Genomic DNA, 26414 nt, shown 5'->3' with positions numbered 1-26414 from the left:
AGCGCATACGCAGAGACCTGTGAATACATGGCAGCAGTTGGGAAGCAGCAGCCGGGGCCCCGCATGTCCGACTAGTATACAGTACACCTCAGTCCCCGCCAGCCATTAAAAATATGCTCCTGTCTGAAATCATGCAATGTTTCAGCGTCTAAAAGGGGGGATAATACAGCCTGTGCCTGTACATGCTGCCTGTAACACAACCTGTAACAATAGTTGATAACTTGTGGATTGGTGCCACTCTAACTTCTTGGATCTTCACAGATTTCTAGAAGAGATCTCTGAAGTGCCCCTTCAGAGCCACGCACTCGGGTGTCTCCCACCGTCCAACAGAGAATGATGCCTGCACAGCCATGGCTCCATTCTGACTGCGCATTTTAGAGGCGCTTTCTGTACATCTGTGGGGGTGGGTGACAGAAATAAGACCACACCAAATTAAAACTTAATACCCATCCTATGCATAGGTTATAACTTTAACCCTTGGAAATAACCAGGCAACCGGCCGTGAAAGCTTTTAAAGGGAACCGGTCATGTGTAAAAGCGCTATTATCCTGTCGGTATGGAGTTCATCTGCAGGTTAATAGTGTTTGAATCCTGTCTGGTGTGTGCACCACACTGAAGGGAGTAAATTAACGTAATCCCCGGGCAGCATTGGACTTTCAGTCCCGGGGGCGGCTCCAGCGCAGGTTCAGTCACCCCTCTGTATGGAGAGCGATGGCTGTAACCGCCCCCCGCACTGACTGACAGCCCCTCAGCATTAGACCCAGGTGAAGCAGCTGGCCGGGTCACTATTCTCAGACGATCTTGGAGGTGAAGATACTGGATGTGGAGGCCCTGGTCTGCAGTGGTTACACGTGGTCTGCGGTTGTGAGGCCGGTTGGATGTACTGACAATTTCTCTGAAACACCTTTGAAAACGGCTTATGATAGAGAAATCACTCAACTCACAGGCAACAGCTCTGGTGGACATTGCAGCAGCTAGCATGTCAACTGCATGGTCCCTCACAACTGATGATGTGTAGCATTGTGCGGTGTAATAAAACGGCCTATTATTGTGGCCAGCCTAATGCACACCTGTCTAATCAGTATCCCGATATGTCACACCTGTGAGGTGGATGGATCATCTCAGAAATAAGACGTGCTCACTAACAGTTTTAAACAAATTTGAGAATATTGCAGAGAAAAGGCCTTTTGTGTACATAGAATTAGTCTTAGATCTTTGATTTCAACTCATGAACAACGGGAGCAAAAGCAAAAATGTTGCATTTGTATTTTTTGTTCAGTGTATATTTATTTATTTACATTTAACGGTTAAAAAATAATCTTGGGTTTGGTTATCCGTAACTTTATTTTTCTGTTAATGGACCTGTTGGGGTTTGTTTGCCAGACTGAAGTTTTTTTACGGATACCATTTTGGTACTACTGTGCAAGACCCATTAATACGCAAAAGAAAGCCGATCAAAATAAAAAGCTAATTTGACATCAGGGTAATAAGTTTGTACAGCGGAAACCAAAGGGAACGATTATTTTACAGTAACCTTCAGTCGTGTGCTTTGGTGACTTAAGCGTACAGCGAATGATAAAAAGGGGACGTCAATACCCTCTAAATGTGTGATCACAATAAAAACATTGCACAATAAGGACAGCGTACTACCAAGGCAGCAAATCTGACATAAGCCAATTAGGAGTAGGGCAATCTGGGACACCAAAGCTCACAAACAGACTTGACCCACATTAACCTTATGTCAAGTTACCTCTGACTTGTAGGCGTTCACAGACTATTTAATAGATGAGAAAGGAGGTCAGAAATATACCTTAGGTAATGCTGATCATTTATTTCTGCACCAAGACAGACATATTCCTCATACCTTCTGTTCTGCATTATCAGAGTAGATCAATCCAAAATAATCCGTTTCCAACAGGTTGAGATGGTCACACACCTTCACAAATAATGATTGTCCTTTTGCACGTTTCTAAAAAAGAAAAAAGGGAACATTTTAAAGCAGATGCCAATAACTTAAGTTTTAGTGTTCAGATAGATATATTTATACATATACACATTAATTATATATGCACACATTATATATATGCACACATATTACACACATATATATATTACGCATACACACACACACACACACACACGTGAGCCGGTATTCATAAATAGTTGATCTTGAATATTTCTAGCAGACAAAAATTTAAAACAAGTATTAACTTTGACAAGTGCATGTGCTACGTTCTAGTAGGAAAGGTTATGTCCTTTTGAAATTGTGATTAAGAAAAGTCAACCATGTCCAGTAAATATTGGAACGTCAGCAAAAACTTTCCAAAGGCTACTTGGTATTTGCAGGATGATACAGACAACCCACAAGACTAGTATTACCTTCAAAAAACTCAATGAAATCAGGCTGGAAAATGCCAATCATCAGATCCTCCTGATTTGGCCTAAAATGACTTTCATTCTAACCCACCCCCTACCATTAAAAAAAAAACAACAAAAGACTAACTGATGCTGTGGATTTGTGGTTTACAGAGTAGGAAACCAGTTTCTTTTATAAAGGACTAGATTTAGGCTGTGATCAATGCAGTGTGTGTGTGTGTGTGTGTGTGTGTGTGTGTGTGTGTGTGTGTGTGTGTGTATGTATACACACACACACATATATATACACATACATTATATATTTATATTTGTAGGAAGGTTTGATATATGTGGCCAAAAACATTTTATTGGTTCAGTACAACAGCAAGACAAAATATGCAGGATAAAAAGTAAATCCTAGGCTGGCTGGCCGGCCGCTAATTAGTCAGGCAAAATCCTGACTCTTCAGAACTGTACCTGGCTCACTGCTCCTAACCAGACAATTGCTTTATTCACAGCAGCTTTCCCAAGAGTAGAGAGAGCCATCTTCTTGTGAACTTTCGGCCTTTTTATACCATACCTGAGCAATGCAGATAATTAGCCATTGGTATCACCAACACTTGGAGTGGCCCAATGGGACAAAGAAATACACAGCAGTTACCTACTACCAAACATACAAAACAAAAATTCTCCCTACAGTGTGTGTGTATTATATTATTTATATATATATATATATATATATATATATATATATATATATATATATATATATATATATATATATATATATATATATATATACACACACACACACACACACACACACTACAGTTCAAATACACACTATACATTGTTAATGTGGTAAATGACTATTCTAGCTGCAAACGTCTAGTTTTTAATGCAATATCTACATAGGTGAATAGAGGCCCATTTCCAACCACCACCACTCCAGCGTTCTAATGGTACATTGTGTTAGAAGGCTAATGGATGTTTAGAAATCCCTTGAAAATCCTTGTGCAAGAATGTTAGCACAGCTGAAAACAGTTTTGCTGATTAGAGAAGCTATAAAACTGACCTTCCTTTGAGCTGGTTGAGAATCTGGAGCATTACATTTGTTGGATCTATTAAACTCTCAAAATGGCCAGAAAAAGAGAACTTTCATGTGAAACTCGACAGTCTACTCTTGTGCTTAGAAATGAATGACATTCCATGAGCGAAATTTCCAAGAAACTGAAGATTTCCTACAACGGTGTGTACTACTCCCTTCAAAGGAGAGCACAAACAGGCTCTAACCAGAGTAGAAAGAGAAGTGGGAGGCCCCGCTGCACAACTGAGCAACAAGACAAGTACATTAGAGTCTTTAGTTTGAGAAATCGACAACTCAAAAAGGTCCTCAACTGGCAGCTTCATTAAATAGTACCCGCAAAACGCTAATGTCAACATCTACAGTGAAGAGGCGACTCCAGGATGCTGGCATTCAGGGCAGAATGGCAAAGAAAAAGCCATATCTGAGGCTGGCTAATAAAAGGAAAAGATTAACATGGGCAAAAAGAACACAGACATTGGAAAAAAGTGTTATGGACAAACGAATCGAAGTTTGAGGTGTTTGGATCACACAGAAGAACATTTGAGAGACGCAGAACAACTGAAAAGATGCTGGAAGAGTGCCTGACACCATCTGTCAAGCATGGTGGCGGTAATGTGATGGTCTGGGGTTGCTTTACTGCTGGTAAAGTGGGAGATTTGTACAATGTAAAAGGGATTTTGAATAAGGAAGGCTATCACTCCATTTTGCAACGCCATGCCATACACTGTGGACAGCGCTTGATTGGATCCATTTTCATCCTACAATAGGACAATGACCCAAAGCACACCTCCAAATTATACATGAACTATTTAGGGAAGGAGCAGGCAGCTGGTATTCTATCTATAATGGAATGGTCAGACCAGTCACCAGATCTCAACCCTATTGAGCTGTTGTGGGAGCAGCTTGACTGTATGGTACGTAAAAAGTGCCCATCAAGACAATCCAACTTGTGGAGAGGCTTCTGGAAGCATGGGGTGAAATATCTCCAGATTACCAGAGCAAATTAACAGCTAGAATGCCAAAGGTCTGCAAAGCCGGAATTGCTGCAAAGGGAGCATTCCGTGACAAAAGCAAAGTCTGAAGGAGAAAATTATTATTTCAAGTAAAAATCATTATTTGCAGCCTAGGCAATGTCTGGACTATATTTTCTATTCATTATGCAACTCATTTGATAAATAAAAGTATGTTTTTTCATGGAAAAGACAAAATTGTCTGGGTGACCCCAAACCTTTGAACGGTAGTGTGAAATGTGAAAAAATATATATATATATATATATATATATATATATATATATATATATATATATATATATATATATATATATATATATATATATATATATATATATATATATATATATATATATATATATATATATATATATATATATACACACATATACATATATATATATATATATATATATATATATATATATATATATATATATATATATATATATAATTTCAGTGGTTAGCACTACAGTTTTACAGTGCTGGGGTCCTCGGTTCAAGTCCTACCAAAAACAACATCTGCAAAGAGTTTGTATGTTCTCCCCGTGTTTGAGTTTCCTCCTGGTTCTAAGGTTTCCGCTCACACGCCAAAGACATACTGATAGGGAATTTAGATTGTGAGGCCCGATATATATGATATAAAATATTTACAGACACACACACACACACACAGATATTGGGGACGTCAAGAAAAGCACTATGCATCAGTCACTTGTCACCAGACGAGCCTTTGGTGGTGGTGTTACTGTGTGGGCAGCTGTGTCTAGTTATTATGGAACTGCCCTACACTTTGTGACTGGTACTGTGACAAGCCCCTACTACCTGAATCATTAATCACCATCATTAATCCAGTCATTGTGCCTCTGCATGAACAGCACAGGCCTAAATTCATCTTCATGGTTAACAATGTTCTAGCTCATCGAGGTCGCATCATTAAGGAACAGATGCTGGAGACTGGGGTATCTCAAATGGAGTGGCCCACACTGTCTCCAGATATGACACTCAAGGAAAACCTAAGGGGTCAGCTGATTTGCTGTGTAGAGGCTTCTAAATGTGTACCCCAGAACCTCAATGACCTGATGGCTGCCCTTCAAGGAGAGTAGGATGACATGGCTCAGCAGACAACAACTCTACTTGTGAACAGCAGGAGACGTCGTTGTCAGGTTGTAATTGATGCTCAAGGCCACATGACAAGTTATTGAACCATTGACATTTTGGGGGGGCCCATACACCACTATTGTTCGCTTTTGTTTCAATTGTTTGAGATGAAGAAACCACCATTGCATGTTATTGCTCTCACTCCTAGAGGTAGCATGGAGGCCACACACTTCATTTGCTTGTCTTGAGGCATTTCCACTGAAGTGGGATCAGCCTGTAATTTGATTTTCCACTTTGATTTGGAGTCATTCATATACAGACCACCATGGGATATTAATTTTGATTTACATTTTTATGTTTTATTGTTCTCAACACCTTCTACCATGAAATGAAGATTTGCAATTGGATTATTTAATTCATTCATTTATTGAGATCCAGGATGTGTTATTTTAGTGTTTCCTTTATTTTTGAGCAGTGTATATACATGTCCAATTACTTGTAACAAACCAATTTTCAGGCATTATATACCAAGTTAAGATTAATGTAAAAATAAGGTTAACTCTTTTTGCTTGTAACAAAAGCCTAATGTTTAGGAAAGGGTAAAGCTCCATACAGAGAAATACTTTAGTTGTGGTTTGTGTGCATAAAAACTGAAAAGTGAAAGAGACAAGGCAACCAAGCCTTTATTTGCTCAGCAGCACAAACTTACAGCGACATCTGTTGCAACCGATCAAACATGAAAAGAAAACAAAGATGGTATGTTTCTCAGCCATGTAAGAGAATACAGCAAGGGCCTGACCTACAATAGTCAAGATATTACTGATTAGTACTTAAAAACTAACCAGTAGATAAGACCAAACAAGTGCTGGGGCGCAAAAAAGCCCTATTATAATAGTACATATATTTACACTGCACATGTGTACAATGCTATGCAGAAACCATACTCATTGAAGTTCAAAGGTTACTGCATATATAAGTCGCTAAAAGTAGGGTTAACAAAAAAAATAAATACACACACACACACACACACATATATACATATATACATACACAGTACAGACCAAAAGTTTAGACACATCTCATCTCTAGAACAACTGTTAAGAGGAGACTTTGTGCAGCAGGCCTTCATGGTAAAATAGCTGCTAGGAAACCACTGCTAAGGACAGGCAACAAGCAGAAGAGACTTGTTTGGGATAAAGAACACAAGGAATGGACATTAGACCAGTGGAAATCTGTGCTTTGGTCTGAGGAGTTCAAATTTGAGATCTTTGGATGCAACCACTGTGTCTTTGTAGAAAAGGTGAACGGATGGAGTCTACATGCCTGGTTCCCACCGTGAAGCATGGAGGAGGAGGTGTGATGGTGTGGGGGGGCTTTGCTGGTGACACTGTTGGGGATTTATTCAAAATTGAAGTCATACTGAACCAGCATTGGCTACCACAGCATCTTGCAGCGGCGTGCTATTCCATCCGGTTTGCGTTTAGTTGGACGATTATTTATTTTTCAACAGGACAATGACCCCAAACACACCTCCAGACTGTGTAAGGGCTATTTGACTAAGAAGGAGTGTGATGGGGTGCTACGCCAGATGACCTGGCCTCCACAATCACAAGACCTGAACCCAATCGAGATGGTTTGGGGTGAGCTGGACCGCAGAATGAAGGCAAAAGGGCCAACAAGTGTTAAGCATCTCTGGGAACTCCTTCAAGACTGTTGGAAGATCATTTCCGGTGACTACCTCTTGAAGCTCATCAAGAGAATGCCAAGAGTGTGCAAAGCAGTAATTAAAGCAAAAGGTGGCTACTTTGAAGAACCTAGAATATAAGACACATTTTCAGTTGTTTCACACTTTTAAGTATTTCATTCCACGTTTTAATTCATAGTTTTGATGCCTTCAATGTGAATCTACAATTTTCAGAGTCCTGAAAATAAAGAAAACTCTTTGAATGATAAGGTGTGTCCAAACTTTTGGTCTGTACTGTATATATAGGGAAACCTGTCCATTTACATTGTATTAACGGAGCAATTCTTTTGAGCAGCTATTTTGGAAAGAAAAGGTGTTCCATCATGTAAATTTCTTCCATGCAAAGGGAAGGCACAAAGGTATATAAACCAATAACAAAGCACCTAAAAGGTCTAGGGTTCTATAAAACCAATAGAAATCCCATCAATCACACCAACATTTGTGGTTGGTTTGTGCATTAAAAACAATTTCAATAAAAAGGAACCAGCCAGGCCAATAAGGAGAGGAGCCCAGCCCCCGCTCCTCTCCACCCCGTTCCAGGTGATTGACAGGTCTCTCCTCATGCCAACTGTGAAACATGTCTGAGGAGGGAATCTTGGTTCAGGACTGTTTTGCTTACTTATCTAATGGATGCTCTACAATCATTTAGTTGAAAATATTCTCAGAAGGTGGTTGAAAACTTTTCACAGGATAAAGTAAGGGCAGCTCACAATGACCTTAAGGTGAAAAAAAACTGGAATTATGGCTGCTAAAGGGGGATTTGTAATGGATCACTTATTGTCACCCCTAAACCGTGTAAGTGTATTTTAAGTGCAACTGTCAGTTTGTACATTTTTTTATGTATGCCAGGCACTGTATAGTGCTGCTTATCGGTGGAGGTCTGAATCCCAGGACCCCCTCCGATTGGTCAAAACATGGCTTTAAAATGTGCAGCTTCTGCAGGAGCGGTGTGCACAGAGCAATGCACAGGCTCAATTAGCTGGACTATGGGTCTGTACATTCACTCCCAGAGCAGGGTGCTGGTCCAACGACACACTAACTACAGGACTGTTATTCCTTTAGGCCTAGGACACACAGCGAGAAAATCAGTGCGAGTGAAATGCGATAAGACAAAAAAAAAAAAATCGCATTCCACTCGGACCAATATTACTCTATGGGGCAGCTCCCATGAGCAATTATTTGTTCAGCCCTAATCGGACCAAGAAAACAGTCACAGCATGCTGCAAGTGGAATATGATCCTGTTCCACTCACACCCATGCAAGTCTATGGGGCGAGAAAAACATTGCACTGCTCTCGCGTTACACTGGTGTAATGCGAGAGCAGTGCGATTCTCACATCAGCCAGCAACGGAGGAGATCGGGAGATAAATCCCTCCCTCCCCTCCGCAGCGCTGGCACTCCCCTCCATAGCGCCAGCCCTCCATCCGCAACTGTGGTCTGATCACACGATCGGACCACAGTCGCAGGACACTCAGCTCCCGCTGTGCTGCGAGCGTGAGCAGAGTCATGCAGCACTCGCACAAATCCCCGTGCGGCCCCAGCCTTCGTTCCACTGTGTTAGTGACTTTGATACCAGACCACAGACTAATGATCCACAGTTCCTTTAACTGGTTATGATCAAAAGCCTTTCACATGATAATGTTGCCTCTAAGGGCACCTTGCTTAAAATGCCTCCTGTTGCTTTATTAAAAAGTGAGCCTGGTAATCACCCACTAATGGTTATATGTGACTAAGTGTTTTTTGTTTTTTTCTGTGGCTATAAAAATATTTTTTGCAGACAATGAGCAGTTCTAGAAGAGAAGAGAGAGTTGGAATAAACACGGTGTGCAGAATTATTATTATGCACACAATTCTCCATCGCAGGCATCAAAGTCTCCACTACTCGGCCTCCAGAAAAGGCCTTAACGGTCTTAACTCCTTTACAAACAATGACGCACTGGTACGTGCTTGGTTGTGGCTGTCCCGTTACCGAGGGCTCTAGTGGTAATCCCTCCACATGTCAGGTGATTTGATCAGCAGACATGTGAGGCTAACAGGCACAAGTGGATTGGAGAACGACCTGCGCCTTTTAACCCCTTAGGCTGCGCGCACATCAGCGTTATTCTGCTGCACTGCCGGATATGGCACAAATGCAGTACAGTTCTATAAAATTCACAGGCATCGCGGCAAGCTCCGGTCACATGCTGTCACATGCTCCGGTCACATGACTGCATGTGACTGGAGCTTGACGTGATGCCAGTGAACTGTATAGAACTGTACTGCATTTGTGCCGGATCAAGCAGTGCGGCAGAATAACGCTGATGTGAAACCAGCCTTAAATTGCGCTGTCAAACTCTGACAGCACAATCTAATGCGCTCCGGTGGGGATTGCGCCATTCCCAGACGTCATCGGAGGCATTATGACGCGATTACGGGTCGCCAATGTGTTGGCATGGCAGCGGGGGTCAGATGATGACCCCTGTTGCTGTCATGACACTTCCTGTGCATGCTGACAGAGCACTTGCACTCACAGGTATGCTGCATTTCTGCTGATCAGAGCCATGCTGAAGCATAGCTCTGATCAGCAGAATAGATTGGATAGTATAGCAATAAAGTCCCCTAGGAGAGAATATAAAAAAAAAAGTAAAAAAAATTAAAATTAAAAAGAAACTTAAAAAAAAAAAGTTTCAATCACTCTCCTTTTGCCCCTTTGGAAATAAAACAAAAATATTTTTAAAAAAATGCACATTTGTTATTAGCGTTCAGAAATGCCCGATCTATGAAAATACAAAATTAACCTGATTGTTACACGGCGTAGCGAGAAAAAAAAATAAGCCAAAATTATGTTTCTTTTGGTCATTGCAACATTGCATTAAAATGTAATAGGCAATCAAAACATTGCATCTACTCAAAAATGGTATAATTAAAAACACAGCTCAAGACAAAAAAAATAAAGTCATCCCTGAGCCCTAGATCCTGAAAAATGAAAAACGCTAGAACTCTCTGAAAATGGCGACAAACACGCAATTTTTACAAACTTCTTTTTTTTTTCCATCAAATAAAATTATACCATATTTTCAGGACCATAAGACGCACCCTGGTTTTAGAGGAGGAAAATATGAAAATAAAATTTTAAGCAAAAAACGTGGTCATGACACACTGTTATGGGGCGAGGATCTGCTGCTGACACTATTACGGGGGTAATGTCCCCAAATTCTCTACTAAAAGGTACCCCATCCTGGTAATGATCCTTCTGCCTTGTATATGATCCCCATCCTTGTGTGTGTGTAAATAAATTTATTATATATATATATATATATACACATATATACACATATATATACACATATATATATACACATATATATATACACATATATATATATATATACACATATATATATATACACATATATATATATATATACCTCACCCAGGTATAGCCCCCAGGGATGACGTCATCGCTGTGCTCACCACTCTACACAGATCAGCAGGCCAGCAGACAGGAGGACATCGCAGTGCTGCAGAGAATGGTGAGTATACCGTACTTATTGACTGCCATCCGCACTGATGATGATGCGCGGGGGGCAGTGAATACAGCCGCACATGATCACTCCAGGCTGTAGTTGCCAGGGGTAATCACGCGGGGCCAGCTCTTTACTATGCGTGCACCCACCCCCCGCCCACCTATCAGCGCTGAGAGATGATGGGCGGGAAGATGTATATGTAATGAGCGGGTGCACGTGGTCACGGTAGGCGCTGCTACAGCCTGCGCATGGCGCTGCTGACCCGCTCCACCGCAGCACCCTCATTCCCCGCAGCCATGCACTACATTCAGACTATAAGACGGACCCCCCACTTTTCCCCACCATTTGGGGGAAAAAAGTGCGTCTTATAGTCTTAAAAATAAGGTACATGTTTGGCATCTACAAACTTGTATCAATTTGAGGCATCATACTGCCAGGTTTTTGCAATTTCATCACACTTGGAAATGTCCCCGTTTTTCAGTACAATATGGGGCAGAATGAATGGTGTTGTTCAAAAGTACAATTCATCCTGCAAAAAACAAGCCTTCATATGTCTATATTGAAGGAAAAATAAAAAGTAATGGCTCTTGGAAGAAGGGGAGGGAAAAACAAAAACGGAAGGTCGCCCAGGGGTGAAGGGGTTAAAGATGAAAAAAAATAATGACATAGCTCCTTCCTCACCTAACCCAACCCCTATTGAGAACTTGTGGCTCTTATTAAATGTGAGATTTATGGTGAAGGAAACCAATGAACCTCTGTGAACAGTGTCTGGGAGGTTGTGGATGGTGCTGGCCAAAAAGCTGATCATCAACAGATTAACAGACAGACTCCATGGATGAAGGGCTCATGGCTGCTATTGAAAAGATGGGGGACTATATTGGTCATTGATATTTAATGAATAATTTTTGCGCTAATCGTACTGGAATAACCGTAATAACGGTGTGGGGGGGGGGAAGGGGTAGGTCAATATATATAGATGAGTAAATGAATATTTATGGTAACTGCAGCTTTGTAGGTTGTTTGTGCAGTCTTTGAGAGGGTAATGTAAGCCCAAGAATGGTGTACAGAGTTCCTCCAATAGGGGAAAAATCATACAGGTTCCTTGATGAAGAAGGCTTTGAAACGTGATGGTTTGGCGATTCTAGTCTGTCCCTTACGGGCTCTCCTAGCCTTCAGCGAGTGACGTCAGCCAGCTTTTCCTCGTGCGCGTCACTGGGGGAAGGAGTTTTAAAGGGAACCTGTCAGCAGAAATGTCGCAATTAAACTAAAAGATCCCCCCTCTGCAGCTCCTGGGCTGCATTCTGGAAAGGTTCCTGTTGCTATTGTGCCCCCTTTGAGACCTAAATAAACACTTTATAAATTCTTACCTTTTTGTATGCAAATGTTTTTTTATGATCACGAGGGCGGGCTGTCTTGCGTCCGTTATTCGCCCTCCTGCCGCTGTACGCCGTCCCCCATTGCTAATTTACATACACGAGGACACCCTCCTCATGTAACTGTCCTCCCGAGGTCTTGCGCATGCCCAGTGCCACTCTCGCGGGACTGAGCACTGTGCAAAGTGTGAACGCTGATGAGGCGATTGCGCAGGCGCGAGATTATGGGCGGCGCTGTGATTGTCATCAGCAGTGTCATCCAAGTAACCGCCCATAACCTTGTGCCCGCGCTTTTCCCTCTGCCTCCACCGTTATGCGCAAGCGCTGGCCATATCAACCATGTTACCTATTACCGCGGGCACGAGATTATGGGAGGGTACTTGGATAACGCTGCTGATGACAATCACAGCGCCGCCCATAATCTCACGCCTGCGGTAATAGGCGACGTGGGTTCATATGGCCAACGCTTGCGCATAACAGTGGAGGCAGAGGGAAAAGCGCGGGCACGAGATTATGGGCGGGTACTTGGATGACACTGCTGACAATCACAGCGTCGCCCATAATCTCGCGCCTGCGCAATCACTTCACCAGTGGTCATGCTTTACACAGTGCTCAGTCCCGCGATAGTGCCACTGGGCATGCGCGAGACCTCGGGAGCACTGGGCAGCGTCCTCAGGTATGAAAATGAGCAATTGGGGACAGCGGCAGGAGGGTGAATAACGGAAGCAAGACAGCCCGCCCCCGTGACTATTAAAACACATTTGCATACAAAAAGGTAAGAATTTAAAAAAGTATTTATTTAGGTCTCAAAGGGGGCACAATAGCAACAGGAACCTTTCTAGAATGCAGCCCAGGAGCTGCAGAAGGGGAATCTTTTAGTCTTATTGCAAAATTTCTGCTGACAGGTTCCCTTTAAGGCCAGCACTGTACTCCACGTGTACCGCAATTCACTGCCCAAACCCGAACGCCCACCACTCATCAGCTCCACGGTGCTCCTAAGCACATTCCTAAGGAGTCTGCGCCTTTGCTCCAGCATATTCCACATCCAGCATCTGCACAGCAAATCACAACTGTAGGATCCACGGTGCTTTTAAAGCACACCCCTAAGGCTACTTTCACACATCCGGTTTGAGCAGTGCGGCTCAATCTGGCTGTGAAACCTATGCAACGGATGCGGCGAAAACACTGCATCCTTTGCATAAGTTTTTTACATGTGGCCCATCCGTTTTTTTCCGGTTGCAGCACGCTACTGAGCATGCGTAGTGGAAGAAACCGCATGCGGCGGCCGGATGCAGTTTTTGTCGCATCGCACCGCATCCGGCGTCCATAGGCATGCATTGAAAAATGCGCCGCAGTGGCCGGATGCGTTTTTTTTTTGCCGGAGCAAAAAATGTGCCAGGGAACGTTCCATCCGGCCACCGCATCGGCTAAATCTGCCGCATGCGACAAACACCGGACGGAACGTAAGCCCATGCGTCACAATGCGGCGCCAATGCAAGTCAATGCTGGAAAAAACGAAACCGGCGTAAAAAAAAAAAAAACGGTTTCGTTTTTTCAGCAGAGCACCGGATTGTGCCGCATTGCTACAGCCGGATGTGTGAAAGTAGCCTAAGAAGAATCAGTCCATTTTCTCTGCTCCAGTGCACCCTGTAACCAGACTATCTGTATCCTTCTCTGTACAGCATATCCAATCTGGGTTGGTATTGAGCCTTCTGTCACAAATGAGTAATAAAAAAAAAAAAAAGTCATTAAGATCAACTTCTATATTACTGTTCCTTTACCAATCTATTATTTCCTAGACATTGAATAAAGGATTGAAAACTCGTTCAGGGTCATAAAAAGAAAAAACTTCTGTCACTGGTGGAAAATCTCCCAAAATAAAGTTCTCCAATGCAAGCCTACCACAGAAGCATGGCTCACCTCACTCATGTGTGAAGCTGGACGTGCTGCTCCTTTGAGGAAAAAGCAGCTTCGAGTCAGAAACATAAAGCTAAAGGGGATTGCAAAAGTACCTTTGTCCCATTTATTTGGATTCTCGAAAACCCCTACCCCTCCCCAAAATGTGGAACACATGTCTGAAGAAATGTGGAACAGACAACCACCTCCAGCCACAGCTCTAGCAAAAATGACAGGAGATGGCCATAGACCCCTTGGAAAACTTCCTAATCCAGTAAATACTGTCTCGCGAGCGATCCTACATGAAGCCTTGTTATTTGTGGTATGCAATATCTCGCCCAGAAATATAACAGATTTCAAAGTGTGCCAGGAAAGAAATATTGAATTAAATGCTAGTCTGCCCTTCTGAACAGACTCCATGAGTCGGTGTCACTACAGCGAGACATTGCCATCCTCTTCTGTGTAGGCCTTCTTCACACTAACACTATTGTGCGGCTTAGCTGACAATGAGCAAAAGACTACAATGGAACAAACAGTGAATTCCACTTTGGTGACTGAGGTAGGGTGTACACAAATTCCACCATGTCTATGGAATGCATCCGAAGTGGTAGGTTAGCGGAAACAGAATATGCCTGCACCACAAGATATTACAAGCAATGCGAAAACCAAATGATGACTCTCTATGATCACAGAGAGCCAGTAGCTGGATAACGTCTTTGGACAACCTAAAGTTTCAACAAAACTGTCCCACCGCATTTAGTAAATGTTACAAAAATAAATATCAGTGGGGGTATGATGTAACCACTACAGGTGTCCTTCTAGATTACTCAGGAACGGTGTAAAGAAATACAAATAGGTAACCCTAGTAAATATTTTCTCAGCTTCATCACAACAGGTGCGCGGGCCCAATACTACGACCCATTGTCAATTTCTTGTCTAGCAAATTTAAATATGTGTCGGATAAACTGATCTCATGACCCACATGGCCAATTGGGAAAATGAAAGAAAAACCATACTAAAGGCTACTGATATTGAGCTACCATACTTGTCATTGATGGACACGATAAGAAAGATCTGTGCGATTCTAAAGGGGGCTTTACACACTGCGACATCGCTAATGCGGAGTCGTTGGGGTCACGGAATTTGTGACGCACATCCGGCCGCATTAGCGATGTTGCTGCGTGTGACACCGATGAGCGATTTTGCATCGTTGCAAAAACGTGCAAAATCGCTCATCGGTGACATGGGGGTCCATTCTCGATTATCGTTACTGCAGCAGTAACGATGTAGTTCGTCGCTCCTGTGGCAGCACACATCGCTCCATGTGACACCGCACGAACGAGGAAGCTCGCCTTACCTGCCTCCCGGCCGCTATGCAGAAGGAAGGTGGTGGGCGGGATGTTACGTCCCGCTCATCTCCGCCCCTCCGCTGCTATTGGGCGGCCGCTCAGTGACGTCGCTGTGACGCCGCACGGACCGCCCCCTTAGAAAGGAGGCGATTCGCCGATCACAGCGACGTCGCCGGGCAGGTAAGTATGTGTAACGGGTCTGGGCGATGTTGTGCGGCACGGGCAGCGATTTGCCCGTGTCGCGCCAACAAATGGGGGCGGGTACCCACTCTAGCGATATTGGGACCGATATCGCAGTGTGTAAAGTAGCCTTAAGGCTATGTGTCCACGGGACAATGTACCAGCGGATATATCCGCAGGCATGTCCGCAGGTTTCCCACAGCAGCTCCCCGGAATCGGCAGCTATCCATTGCTGCAGGAGTCCAGTGAAATATCTGCGGTAAACCTGCGGACATTCGTGCATCTTACCAGCGGAAGTCCCGGCCTCTATCTCCATAGTGGAGGGCCGGGAATTCCGCAGATAATTCCGCATGAATAATTGACATGCAGTTACGTGCGGCTGTGGGACATCCACAGCATATTCCAGCCGCACATACCGCAGCATGGACACAGCCCTCCCCATGTTCCATAGGATAACATGGGGCATGTCTGTACATGCTGTAACCTGTAGATTTATATAGAAAATCCAGATAAATCCTCAGGTTTTCCACGGGTACATTGTCCCGTGGCAACATAGTCTAATAGTAGAATGACTGGCACTAGCTGATGGAAGTCCACCATTAGTCAGGCACCATTAATTAGGAGGGATGTGCTGCAGTCGCACACAGGTTATTGAGGAGGGGGCACATGGCCGAGAACAGTCACTTGGAATACAAGACGATATAACAAAGAAAAGGAAGAGATCAAAATACTTGGATTTCTTATTTCTGAATTTTGTGTTAATCTAAAATTCACGTCAATAAGAAAACAATGCAACGTAAAAATGGTACATGTGAATTTGGCAAAAGAAAAGTGACAGATTTCATACTTTGGAATTCTAATAAGGATGTACTTGTACAGAGATGCTGGATTGGTGACCCCCCCAAACTTCATTTTACTTATACTGTCCTACATTTTATTTTTTATTTAACTTTATATGTAAATGGGGGGGCTCCACACACCGCTCCATCATCTCACTCAGCATGGCGCAAACCTTTTAGCTTGATAAGCTCTATAATGATCCTGCCTGCAATATAACGCTAAGTCTGCAATTGGGCTGTGTGATATAACACAATCAACAGAGCGAGAGATGGATGTGTGGCGCCCCTGAGGCTTCCGTCGCCACAGAGACATTGCACCCCAGTCAGAGGTGTGATGTCCCATCCTGGGTAAGGAAAGGGGTACATGCCAGTTCACAGGTAAAACTGCACTACACCCATTGCTAGGCACACACTGGGACCAGGGACAGTGGCAGTAACCCTCCCATGCTGCATGCTGGGAGGGGTCGTAAGACCCATCCCTGCTCCTATAGGGTGGTAGCTTAGCAACCGGGGGGTGGGAAGAGCCAGCCGAGTGTAGAGCAGAGAGGAAGGTCAGAGTTTCAGTTTACCTCAGAGAGTGAGAGAGTGAGGAGGCAGCATGTAGCTGAGAAAGAGAAAGGAGCTCTGTGAGCTCAGAGTGTCCGCACAGAGACAGAAAGCAACAGAGAAGGAGAGAAACAGAGAGTGGAAGAAGAGCTCTAGTCAGGCAGGAGCTAAAGAAAGAAGAAAGTGACGCTTCCTGGTGAAGACCCTGGGACTCGGAGGGTCCAGGTGACACCAAGCAGGGAACGAAGGCATTCCAGGGCTACAGATAGCTTCAGAGCTGGTGGCCTGTGAAGTCAGCTGAGAAACGACACAATTAGAGGGGTGCACTGGCATTTACCCCCAGATCTACCCGGGATCGGCGGAGGTCCCTGACGGTGGTCCCAACAGTCCAAAGGCTCCTGCAGGCCTTGACAAGAACTGTGAGTAAAGACCTTGAAACTGCACCCCTGGTGTTGCCTCAGTTATTTCTCTGCATAGACACTTCCAAGCACCAACAGTGTCCCCGGGGCACCGCTCCACCTGTGGGGAGCAGTGCCAACCATTGCTGCCATTCCATCACCCCGGAGGCCTCACACAGCAGCGGCGGCTTAATAACCGCAAACCACAGGTGGTGTCACGACAAATATAAACTTTATTCACCCCAAGTTACCAGCCATATTTAACTAACACCCACCAGGGCCACGGAGTCGGGCCCCGCCACCACTGATTACCCCCGGACTAGTCCGGCCCGGCACCGGGTGTCCCATAGCCCTGGGGTGGGCGAGTCAGATGAGCAATCCAAAGAACATTTATTCCAAGCAAATCAAACAGTCCATAACAATCCACAATACAGTAAAATTAGTCCAGAAACACGAATATAGTCCAAAAAGCAAAAATTGTCCAGGTCTCTCTCAGAAGCCGCAGCTCAGCCCAGAGGATCAATCTTCTTCCTTCTCTCGTGACGTTCTCCAACAGACTACACAATTCTTCAGGTAAGCAGAGAGTTTTAGGTGGATCCCAGACCCCCTCCCCCACACCTAGGGACAGAAGCGCTTCAAGGAGTTATAACCCTGCAGACAGAATAAACAATACATCGAATAGACAGCCCAACACGCCGAAAACCCGAACCCACACAAAATGGTACATGACCCACAATATCCCACCATCACAGACAGTATAAGTAGCTTACAGGGAACCTGTCTCTTGGTTGCAGCTGCTCAAACCATAGTGGAACCATAGGCAGAGAAGAGGCCTGCGTGCTCCTGCCTGCAGACCAGTCGTTTCTATTCCTATGGTTTTAGACCAGCACTTCAAACATACCTGGCAGCAATCGTGCACTTATGTTGACAGTGTCTTGGGCACCCTGAACCAGCAGTAAACGATTCACTTTAAACTAAGTTTTGTGGGGGTGGTTGACTGCTTTTAAATAAATATATCCTAGATTAAGGGTCTCAAACCTGTGGCCCATGAAGCAGTCATCTGCAGCTCACGGGGCACTAGAGCGCCAGCCGAGACATCCTCAATACAGCAGAGAGTTGCACCCCTTAATGACATCACGCCGAAGCATAGGGTGTCACTGCACAGTGTTACAGCACAGGCATCTCTTTCCTATGTTGCTGGATCGTTGGTGGTAGGCGAATATGAAAAGGAGGATTTTTCCCCTTCCCGACATACACAATACATGTCTGGTGCAGTGGGAGGTGATTTACAGGTATCATCAGAGAGTGTCAACTCTGTCATACTGCGTCTATGATAAGCGATAGCACTGCCAGTGGCCGTTTAACCCTCTAGATATCACTGTCCCCATTGAAAGCAGGATTTAAAGATTACTGAAAGGGAACCAATCACCAGGATTTTCGTATATAACCTAATGCCAGTGCTATACTGGCACTATCAGGCTGATTCTATACATACCTGTAGTGGTCAGCTGGGATGTTTAGGTTCTGAAATCCAAGAAAGTGAAGTTTGTAAAATGAGCAGCTTGTTGAGTGACAGCAGCTGAGGTCAGATAATATATTCATAGTTATCCCTTCCCCCTGTTAAAATTGGCATAAGCATTATACAAACGACTCATTTTGTCTAGCAGGACCTGTGATGAGATCATACCCATGTGACCTGGTATCCAGCTTTGGTGGCTGAGGCCCCGCTCTTTCTGGTCACATGATCTGTGATGAGATCATACCCATGTGACCAGAAGGGGCAGGGCCTCAGCCACCAAAGCTGGATACCAGGTCACATGGGTATGATCTCATCACAGGTCCTGCTAGACAAAATGAGTCGTTTGTATAATACTTATGCCAATTTTAACAGGGGGAAGGGATAACTATGAATATATTATCTGACCTCAGCTGCTGTCACTCAACAAGCTGCTCATTTTACAAACTTCACTTTCTTGGATTTCAAAACCTAATCATCCGAGCTGACCACTACAGGTATGTATAGAATCAGCCTGATAGTGCCAGTATAGCACTGGCTTTATGTTATTTAGGAAAATCCTGGTGATTGGTGCACTTTAAGGGAGGGGGCATCCTTTTTAAGCTTAATTGCCCCCCCCACAACTAATATAGTAACACAAATTATGGCCTTTGGGTCAGCCACCAACAGTACCCTGCAAAGAACTGCAATAAGCAGGGTCTAACAGGCAAAGTATCAGTGTAAAACTGACAGATCTATTATATTCTGCAGTACAGAAATATTGCAAAACATTAGAACACTGATCAGGCAAAAGAAAAAAATAAATAGTAAAGATTTAAAAAAATAAATAAAATTATGGAAAAATATTTTGCTACTAAAAAATCTCTTTTATGTAATAATAAGAGTAAAAAAAAAAAATAAACATTTGGTACTGCTGTGCCTGGAACAACCTAAGCTATAAAACTATACCATAAGCCATAGGATGAACACTGTAAATAAATTAAACACATTAAAATTTAGCTTTTTAATTATATCGACAAAAAAAATAAAAATATGGCATCACTGAAAACTTTATCTTGTCCCACAAGGATTGCAACCCGAAAATTTCAATTATTTTCTATTTGCGTCCAAGTGTGAGAAGCCTGTCCTAGATGGTCACAGTCTAACTAGAAACTAGATAAAATAAAGCAAAACAAAATCTTATCTAGTGTTATATGTATATGCAATTAGAAAATGTCTTTTCTTAAAACTGTGCAGAGGGAAGCGATTTCCTTAGGGTGTGTGACAAATGGTCTTGAACCGCAAGCAGCAATGAATCCAATGTCAGCTTGCATATGCATCAGTTGCTCAGACGTGCCGAACGAGAATGTAGCCATGCAAGGCGGGCTTAGATCCTCCTGCATTAAAATATTCATTCTGGAGATGTACACGCAAAACATGCAGTGGGAGAAGAAATAACCCCAGTAAGTCTTTAGGTCATTAATAGCCCATTGTCCCTCCTGTAATCAGATTGCACAATTGGCTCCTTCCAGGTGGATGAACACTTGAAAGGGATTTAGAAATATAGGTCAGCGACAGTCTCCCTGACAGGCTCTCTGCTGCTTCCCTCTCGTCAGGTTATGAAACACTCTTGCACTGCCAGCTAGAAATGACATTTCAATGCATCCTGTAAGAAGCTTGGGCGATCACAGGTAGAGTCAATTACCAGCGACGTGTGACATGAAAAGACACTTTGCAGCACATTCTCCTCCCATGTTCATCTGTCATAATGCCAAGCCTGGATGGCACCCACCATAACCACCACCACAGAATATTCTCCTACACCTGAAAGTGCATTGGTCCTTTGCAATTAGGCTTTGAGTTTGGAGGGCTAAAATGAATGCTGCATTTGGGCAGTTAAAGGAATATCTCCAAAAGTAGAATCAAAGGGATATCCCCAACTTAAGACATTTCATTGTGTCCACAGGACAAGTCATACAAGTCTGATGGATGCTCAGCTCTGAGAGCCATACCTAGGAAGCCAATGAATGGAGCGAGGCCACAAGAGGCTCTTTGCATTCACTTCTAGAAGAGTTAGAAAAGCCATTGCGTGTGTAAAGATGGGTATACATGTTGGCTGAACACCTATTGGGCTGCAAGGTCATGCGTTTCCAAAAAGGAAAGGTAGATGGTAGCTTAGGCTGCTTTCACACATCCGCTTTTTGCAGTGCGGCACAATCCAGGTCAAAAACCTATGCAACGGATGTGGATAAAAAAAAAAAAAAAAAAAGGATCGGTTGCAAAAGTTTTTCCATGCGGCCCGTATGTTAAACGGATGCGGCTTGATAATGAGAATGTGCAGTTCAAAAAACTGCATCCGGCATCCATAGGCTTAAATTGTAAACTGCGCCGCATCGCGCTGGATCCGTTTTTTTTCGCCGCAGACAAAAACGTTCACTTGAACGTTTCATCCGGCCGCCGCATCAGCTACATATGTCGCATCCGGCAAAAACCGGACGCAACGCTAGGTCATGTGGCACAATCTGGCGCTAATAAAAAAAGTCTATGTGGAAAAACCGCACCCAGCGTAAAAAAAAAAATGGATGCGGTTTTCCCGCAAAGACCCCTATTGTGCCGCACAGCAAAAAACGGATGTGTGAAAGCAGCCTTACTGGCAACACTTATCTCCTGAGTAACAAACCATCCGGCAAGCTGAAATGCTGAGCTAAAAACAACAACATGGAGAACCAAAGTAAATGCAGCCTCTGGCATTACCTGTAAGTAAGAGTCAGGGGCCTCATTCACAAAGGGTTAACCATCATGGCAGACACCGCTTGCTGTAATATATCATAAGCAGGCTCTCCCTGTCACAAGTGGTGAATATAATGTAATATTTCAGCCTTCTCCAGCCCAGCACATACCCTGACACTTTCTTTTCCCCCTTTCCCTCTTCAGCAGCCCCATATTAAACATGGACACAGCACATCTAATCATTTTTCCCTTAAAACATCTCTGAACATTACAAGGAAACATAAAGACCATTTGCGTTCTATGTCAGCAGGATTCCTCACACCGTGAATGAAGGGGACACAAGACATTGCTAACCTAATAGAAGTGGCAATGTGCATGGAGGCCAAGAATAAGCTGACATTCTTAGCCCCAATGGACCGTAGTACAATGTAAGCAGCTGAAGATGCAGTGCAGGAAAAAAATCTGATTACTAGAATGGTTATTTCTAATCCCCAGCCCCATTTATCCACCAAGTCATAGGAGGAAACAAGATGAACACATGCTCAATCACACTGATAAAGGTGACTTTCCGGGGAGCCTTGCTGCGTGCCCTAGTTCAGGATGAAGTAGTTCCACATCCTTCAGTGCACTTGGCTACCTCCTAGGCATCCGTCTCTTGTAGAAAGTGTCAACAAGAGCCTTGCCTCACTGACCTCCTGCTTAATATCTTGGAGATACAGGGACACACATGCATGAGGAGTACAGCTGGTGCAAAGCGATCCGTAGGACCCGGTCCATCAGCCACGTCTGTAATCTCTTTCCACTGGACAGGAGCCCTGAATATTGCCTCTTACCTGATGGCATCTGCGGCTCTCCTTTGTATTAGCCTGTCTGGGGAAGTCAACGTTACAGTGTAAAGCACAGGTGATGTGGCACCAGGCAGGTTACTGAAGAGAAGAACCGGGGATGCCATCAAGTAGGCACAGTCACAGGTTACAGACGTTGGCGTTAGACCAGGTCCTGGGAATCGATTCACACCAGCTCTAATTAGGAGAGTACAGTATAGGGGTGAATTCCACCGAAGCACTCCTCCCGTCCCCCTCACCAGTGATTGACAGCTGCCACGCATCTTTATGAAAGCTGACAAGGGCCGGAGAAGGCATGTGGAAGCAGGGCATCCCTCCCCAGATAAGTATACGGATTAATAATCCTAGATTTTTGGAGCTCTGCTGCCCATAGTGCCGGCATGTTACTGCCCTTTTCTCTGTATTTCTGCTCCCAGCTCATTCTGTCCTTGTCTTGTTCAGTCTCCCTTTTCTCCAGAATACAAGTCCTTGAGAATAAAACCATAACCTTCAATTACAGATAGGGCTTAAAAGCAATGCAAAGCCAGAAATATGACACTACAAATGAGACAGTGGCAGTTCCCCACAAGGCACACAATTCCAAGAAAATCCTTCTCATACTGTTTGAAAGAATAGCTGGAAAAAACCAAAGCACCCTCACACTGATGTACCCAATACAAGCAATGTAATACTAGCCTGTATGGTAAAGCACACTGCATTATGCTATAGTGGTAAAGATGGAGCATGCCACCCACGCCGGGGATGTTTGTGCAGGCGCGAGGTTATGGGCGGTGCTGTGCATGACCTCACCAGCGTCATGCTAGTACCCACCCATAATCTTGTGCCTGCGCAAATACATCCCCGGCGCGCGAGGAATAGTTTCTGCTCTGGCCCGCAATAGTGGCCTATGATTACTGCGCATGCGCGAGACTTCGGCATCAGCGTGGAGGATGACGGGGCCGTTGTCATCAATGCAAATCAAGACAGGGGACAGCATACAGCGGCAGGAGGAGGGGAACGAAGGAGAAATAGAGCCCGCCAAAAGCTCATCAAAATAATTTACATACGAAAAGGTAATATTTTATAAAGTTGTTTTGGAGGTCTGAAAAGGGGCAGGAACAAGGCGCACCTTCATAGAATGCAGCCCAGGAGCTGCAGAAGGTGGCATTTTTAGTTGTATAGGGAAAAATCTGGTGACAGGTTCCCTTTAATGGGTTCACCGGGATTAGAATAAACAAGGAGTCAGATGCACTACTAGGCAAAGCCCTTAGAAACGTGTGCCACTGTTTGAGAACTTGCAGAGGCCTTACATGCTGTATCTATATATACACAATTGTCTAATTCTGTCTATCTGTAACGGAAATCCCGCATCACTGATTGGTTGCTTCAGCCGCCCGCGACCAGTCAACGACAGGCGCAGTCCGGCCGCGAATTGGCGAGGGATTTGAACCATGCTTCGCTGATTCGCCACACACAGACACCGCCACACACAGAAGCCTCTATATACACCCCAGCAGCCTTTATATACACTCCACAAGCCAAAGCCTCTATATACACCCTGAATCAGCCTCCAGCACACAGTAAAATATATATACTCCCCTTGCACTTTCTTCTCTTTTCATACTCTGTAGTACTTTCTCCTCCCCTCGCTGGCCCTGCAGGCTGGGAGATGCGGCTGCTTCCCATTTCCTCCTCGGCATGTCCACCTCTCTGCTCAGCTGCCTCCGGTTTGGATGTGGGTGTTGCTCAGGGAGTGGTGCGGGCTACATAAACTACATACATATTCTACAATACCCTCTGCACTAGAATCGGGCCACCATCTAGTATGGATATAAAAGGTTTATCTGCCATTCCAAGATAATGTGAAGGCCTCTAACAACATCCAGCACCACAGAAGCCATCTTACTGTCCTTACTGAGGGTTGTCCCATTAGCATTTCCATGTGGATATATTCCGTCTCTCTGTACTCCCTCCCAATGACAGATACAGGAGTAGAATTGAAGGAAAAGACAAATAGAGCCACAGTCAAGAATACAGTAAACTCCTGCATATCTATATAGTTCATGTGCCATATAGCAATATATCTGGCATTAAAAGGGTTTACCCGCAAACCATCTACATCACCTAACCCCAGGACAGGTAAATGTCTGATCACGGAGGTGTCAGCTATCTCTTGAAAGTGAGGCCGAGTCCAAGCTTACTGCTCGACAGGTGAGGAAAACTGAACCAAGTGCGTTTCTGGGACTGACAGAAACACAACCACTTGGCTGTTTTCGGCAGCCCCTAAATAGAGTAGCTGGGGCATACCAGACATTCAAGACTTCTCACTGGCTTCATGAAGTGTGGACTATTTTGGAGCCTGGGGACTCACATTGTGATTTTTTTTCTGGAAGATATTTAATCAACCCACCCTAAGGAACGCCCATGTAAATAAGAGGCAGATGACTTATAAAGTCACGATACTTCATTACGTATGCTGCAACACTGTTTTGCCCCCACTGTTTCTTCTCTAGCCATGTTATGAGTGACAATTACATTGGAAATTGTGTGACAATATGATGTAAACCTGCTTGGCAACATGTTATGCCTAACTTACTATTGGAAGGTCCCTTTAAACACAGAATTATCGTTGATTACATACGGTGCATGCAGGCCGAGAACAGGAATAACAGATAATGGCACAGATTTCAGGACCCACCTCTATTTCACAGCTGTATTCCGTCTTGTCTAACAACATCACTTTACATGGCACAGTTTTCACTTTTTTAGGGGATTTTGAAGGAATCTCCTTCTTGATCCCAGCTGGAAGCTTCTCCTTTATTTCTTTTTCTTCTTCACGTTTGTCTTCCTTTTCAAAAACTTCCTGTGTTTCTACCTCTTTGTTCTCCTCTGTAGACACCTTAAAGTAAAATAAATATATAAATAAAACAGCCCAAGATGAGGGAGACAAAAGCAGGACACGAACCATGGCAGTTCATTCTGAAGATTCAATGCTATGGTACATGCAGAAAACCACCTGAAAAGTGCTAGAAAATCAAAAGTATGAAGACGTGCATTTCTATGTAAAAACCACTTGCTGCTCATACAGGCATGGCCAAAACTGTTGGCACCCTTGGAATTGTTCCTGAAAATCAAGCATTTCTTTAAGAAAATGATTGCAATTACACTTGTTTTGTTAGTTATACACGTTTATTTCCTTTGTCTATTTTGGAACACCACCAAAAAAAAAAAAAACACTAAAATTGGTCCAGACAAAATTTGCCCTCCACTTAATATTTGGATGCACACTCTTTGGAATAAATATCTGCAATCAATCACTTCCGATAACCACCAACAAGCTTCTTCTTACACCCCTCAACTGGAGTTTTGGACCACTCTCCAGAACTTCTTTCCATCCATTTCTGGGTCCTTCTTGAAGTATGTTTGGGGTCATTGTCCTGCTGAAAGTTTCATGACCTAGGACGCAAACCCAGCTTTTGACACTGGTCACTACTTGGTGACCCAAAATCCTGTGGTAATCTTCAGATTTCATGATCTCTTGCACACAGTGATGGAGGCAGCAAAACATCTTTAAACTTCCACCATATTTGACTGTAGGTACTGTGTTCTTTTCTTTGTAGGCCTCATTCCATTGTCAGCAAACCGTAGAGTGATGTGCTTTACCCACTGGGGCTGCTTATCCACCATCTAGATTATCCTTTGTTGCAACCTTTCATCAATTTTTCTCTGCCGTTCACGTACAGGGAGATTAGCTGCAGTGCAATGAGTTGTAAAATTCTTGATTATGTTGTGCAATGTGAACAAAGTAACGTCAAGCTCTCTGGACATGAACTTGTAACTTTTAGATTTTTGATATTGTGCAACAATTTTGGTCTCAAGTCCTCAGTTTTCTTCTCTTTCTGTTCTCCATGCTTAGTGTGGCACAAACACACAATACCAACATTGAGTGAACCTCTCCCCTTTTTATCTGGTTTCAGGTG

At 43.9% G+C, this 26414-nt stretch overlaps 1 protein-coding gene across 16 annotated transcripts in view; it reads right to left on the bottom strand.

Annotated features, from left to right (window-relative positions):
* EPB41L2 (erythrocyte membrane protein band 4.1 like 2) overlaps positions 1–26414 on the bottom strand; it is a 204683-nt gene that overhangs the window by 104175 nt on the left and 74094 nt on the right. For all 16 annotated transcript variants that reach the window (XM_075339882.1, XM_075339886.1, XM_075339888.1 and 13 more), the window contains exons 3-4: positions 25133–25333; positions 1865–1969 (exon numbers count right to left, since the gene is read on the bottom strand). In XM_075339882.1, the coding sequence (XP_075195997.1) occupies positions 1865–1969; positions 25133–25333 (306 nt within the window). The remainder of the gene's footprint in view (positions 1–1864; positions 1970–25132; positions 25334–26414) is intronic.

Source organism: Anomaloglossus baeobatrachus, chromosome 3 (genome assembly GCF_048569485.1).
Source record: "Anomaloglossus baeobatrachus isolate aAnoBae1 chromosome 3, aAnoBae1.hap1, whole genome shotgun sequence".
Classification (NCBI taxonomy): domain Eukaryota; kingdom Metazoa; phylum Chordata; class Amphibia; order Anura; family Aromobatidae; genus Anomaloglossus; species Anomaloglossus baeobatrachus.
The sequence above is the reverse complement of the archived record's forward strand: the minus strand, read 5'-3'. Positions and strand labels throughout refer to the sequence as shown.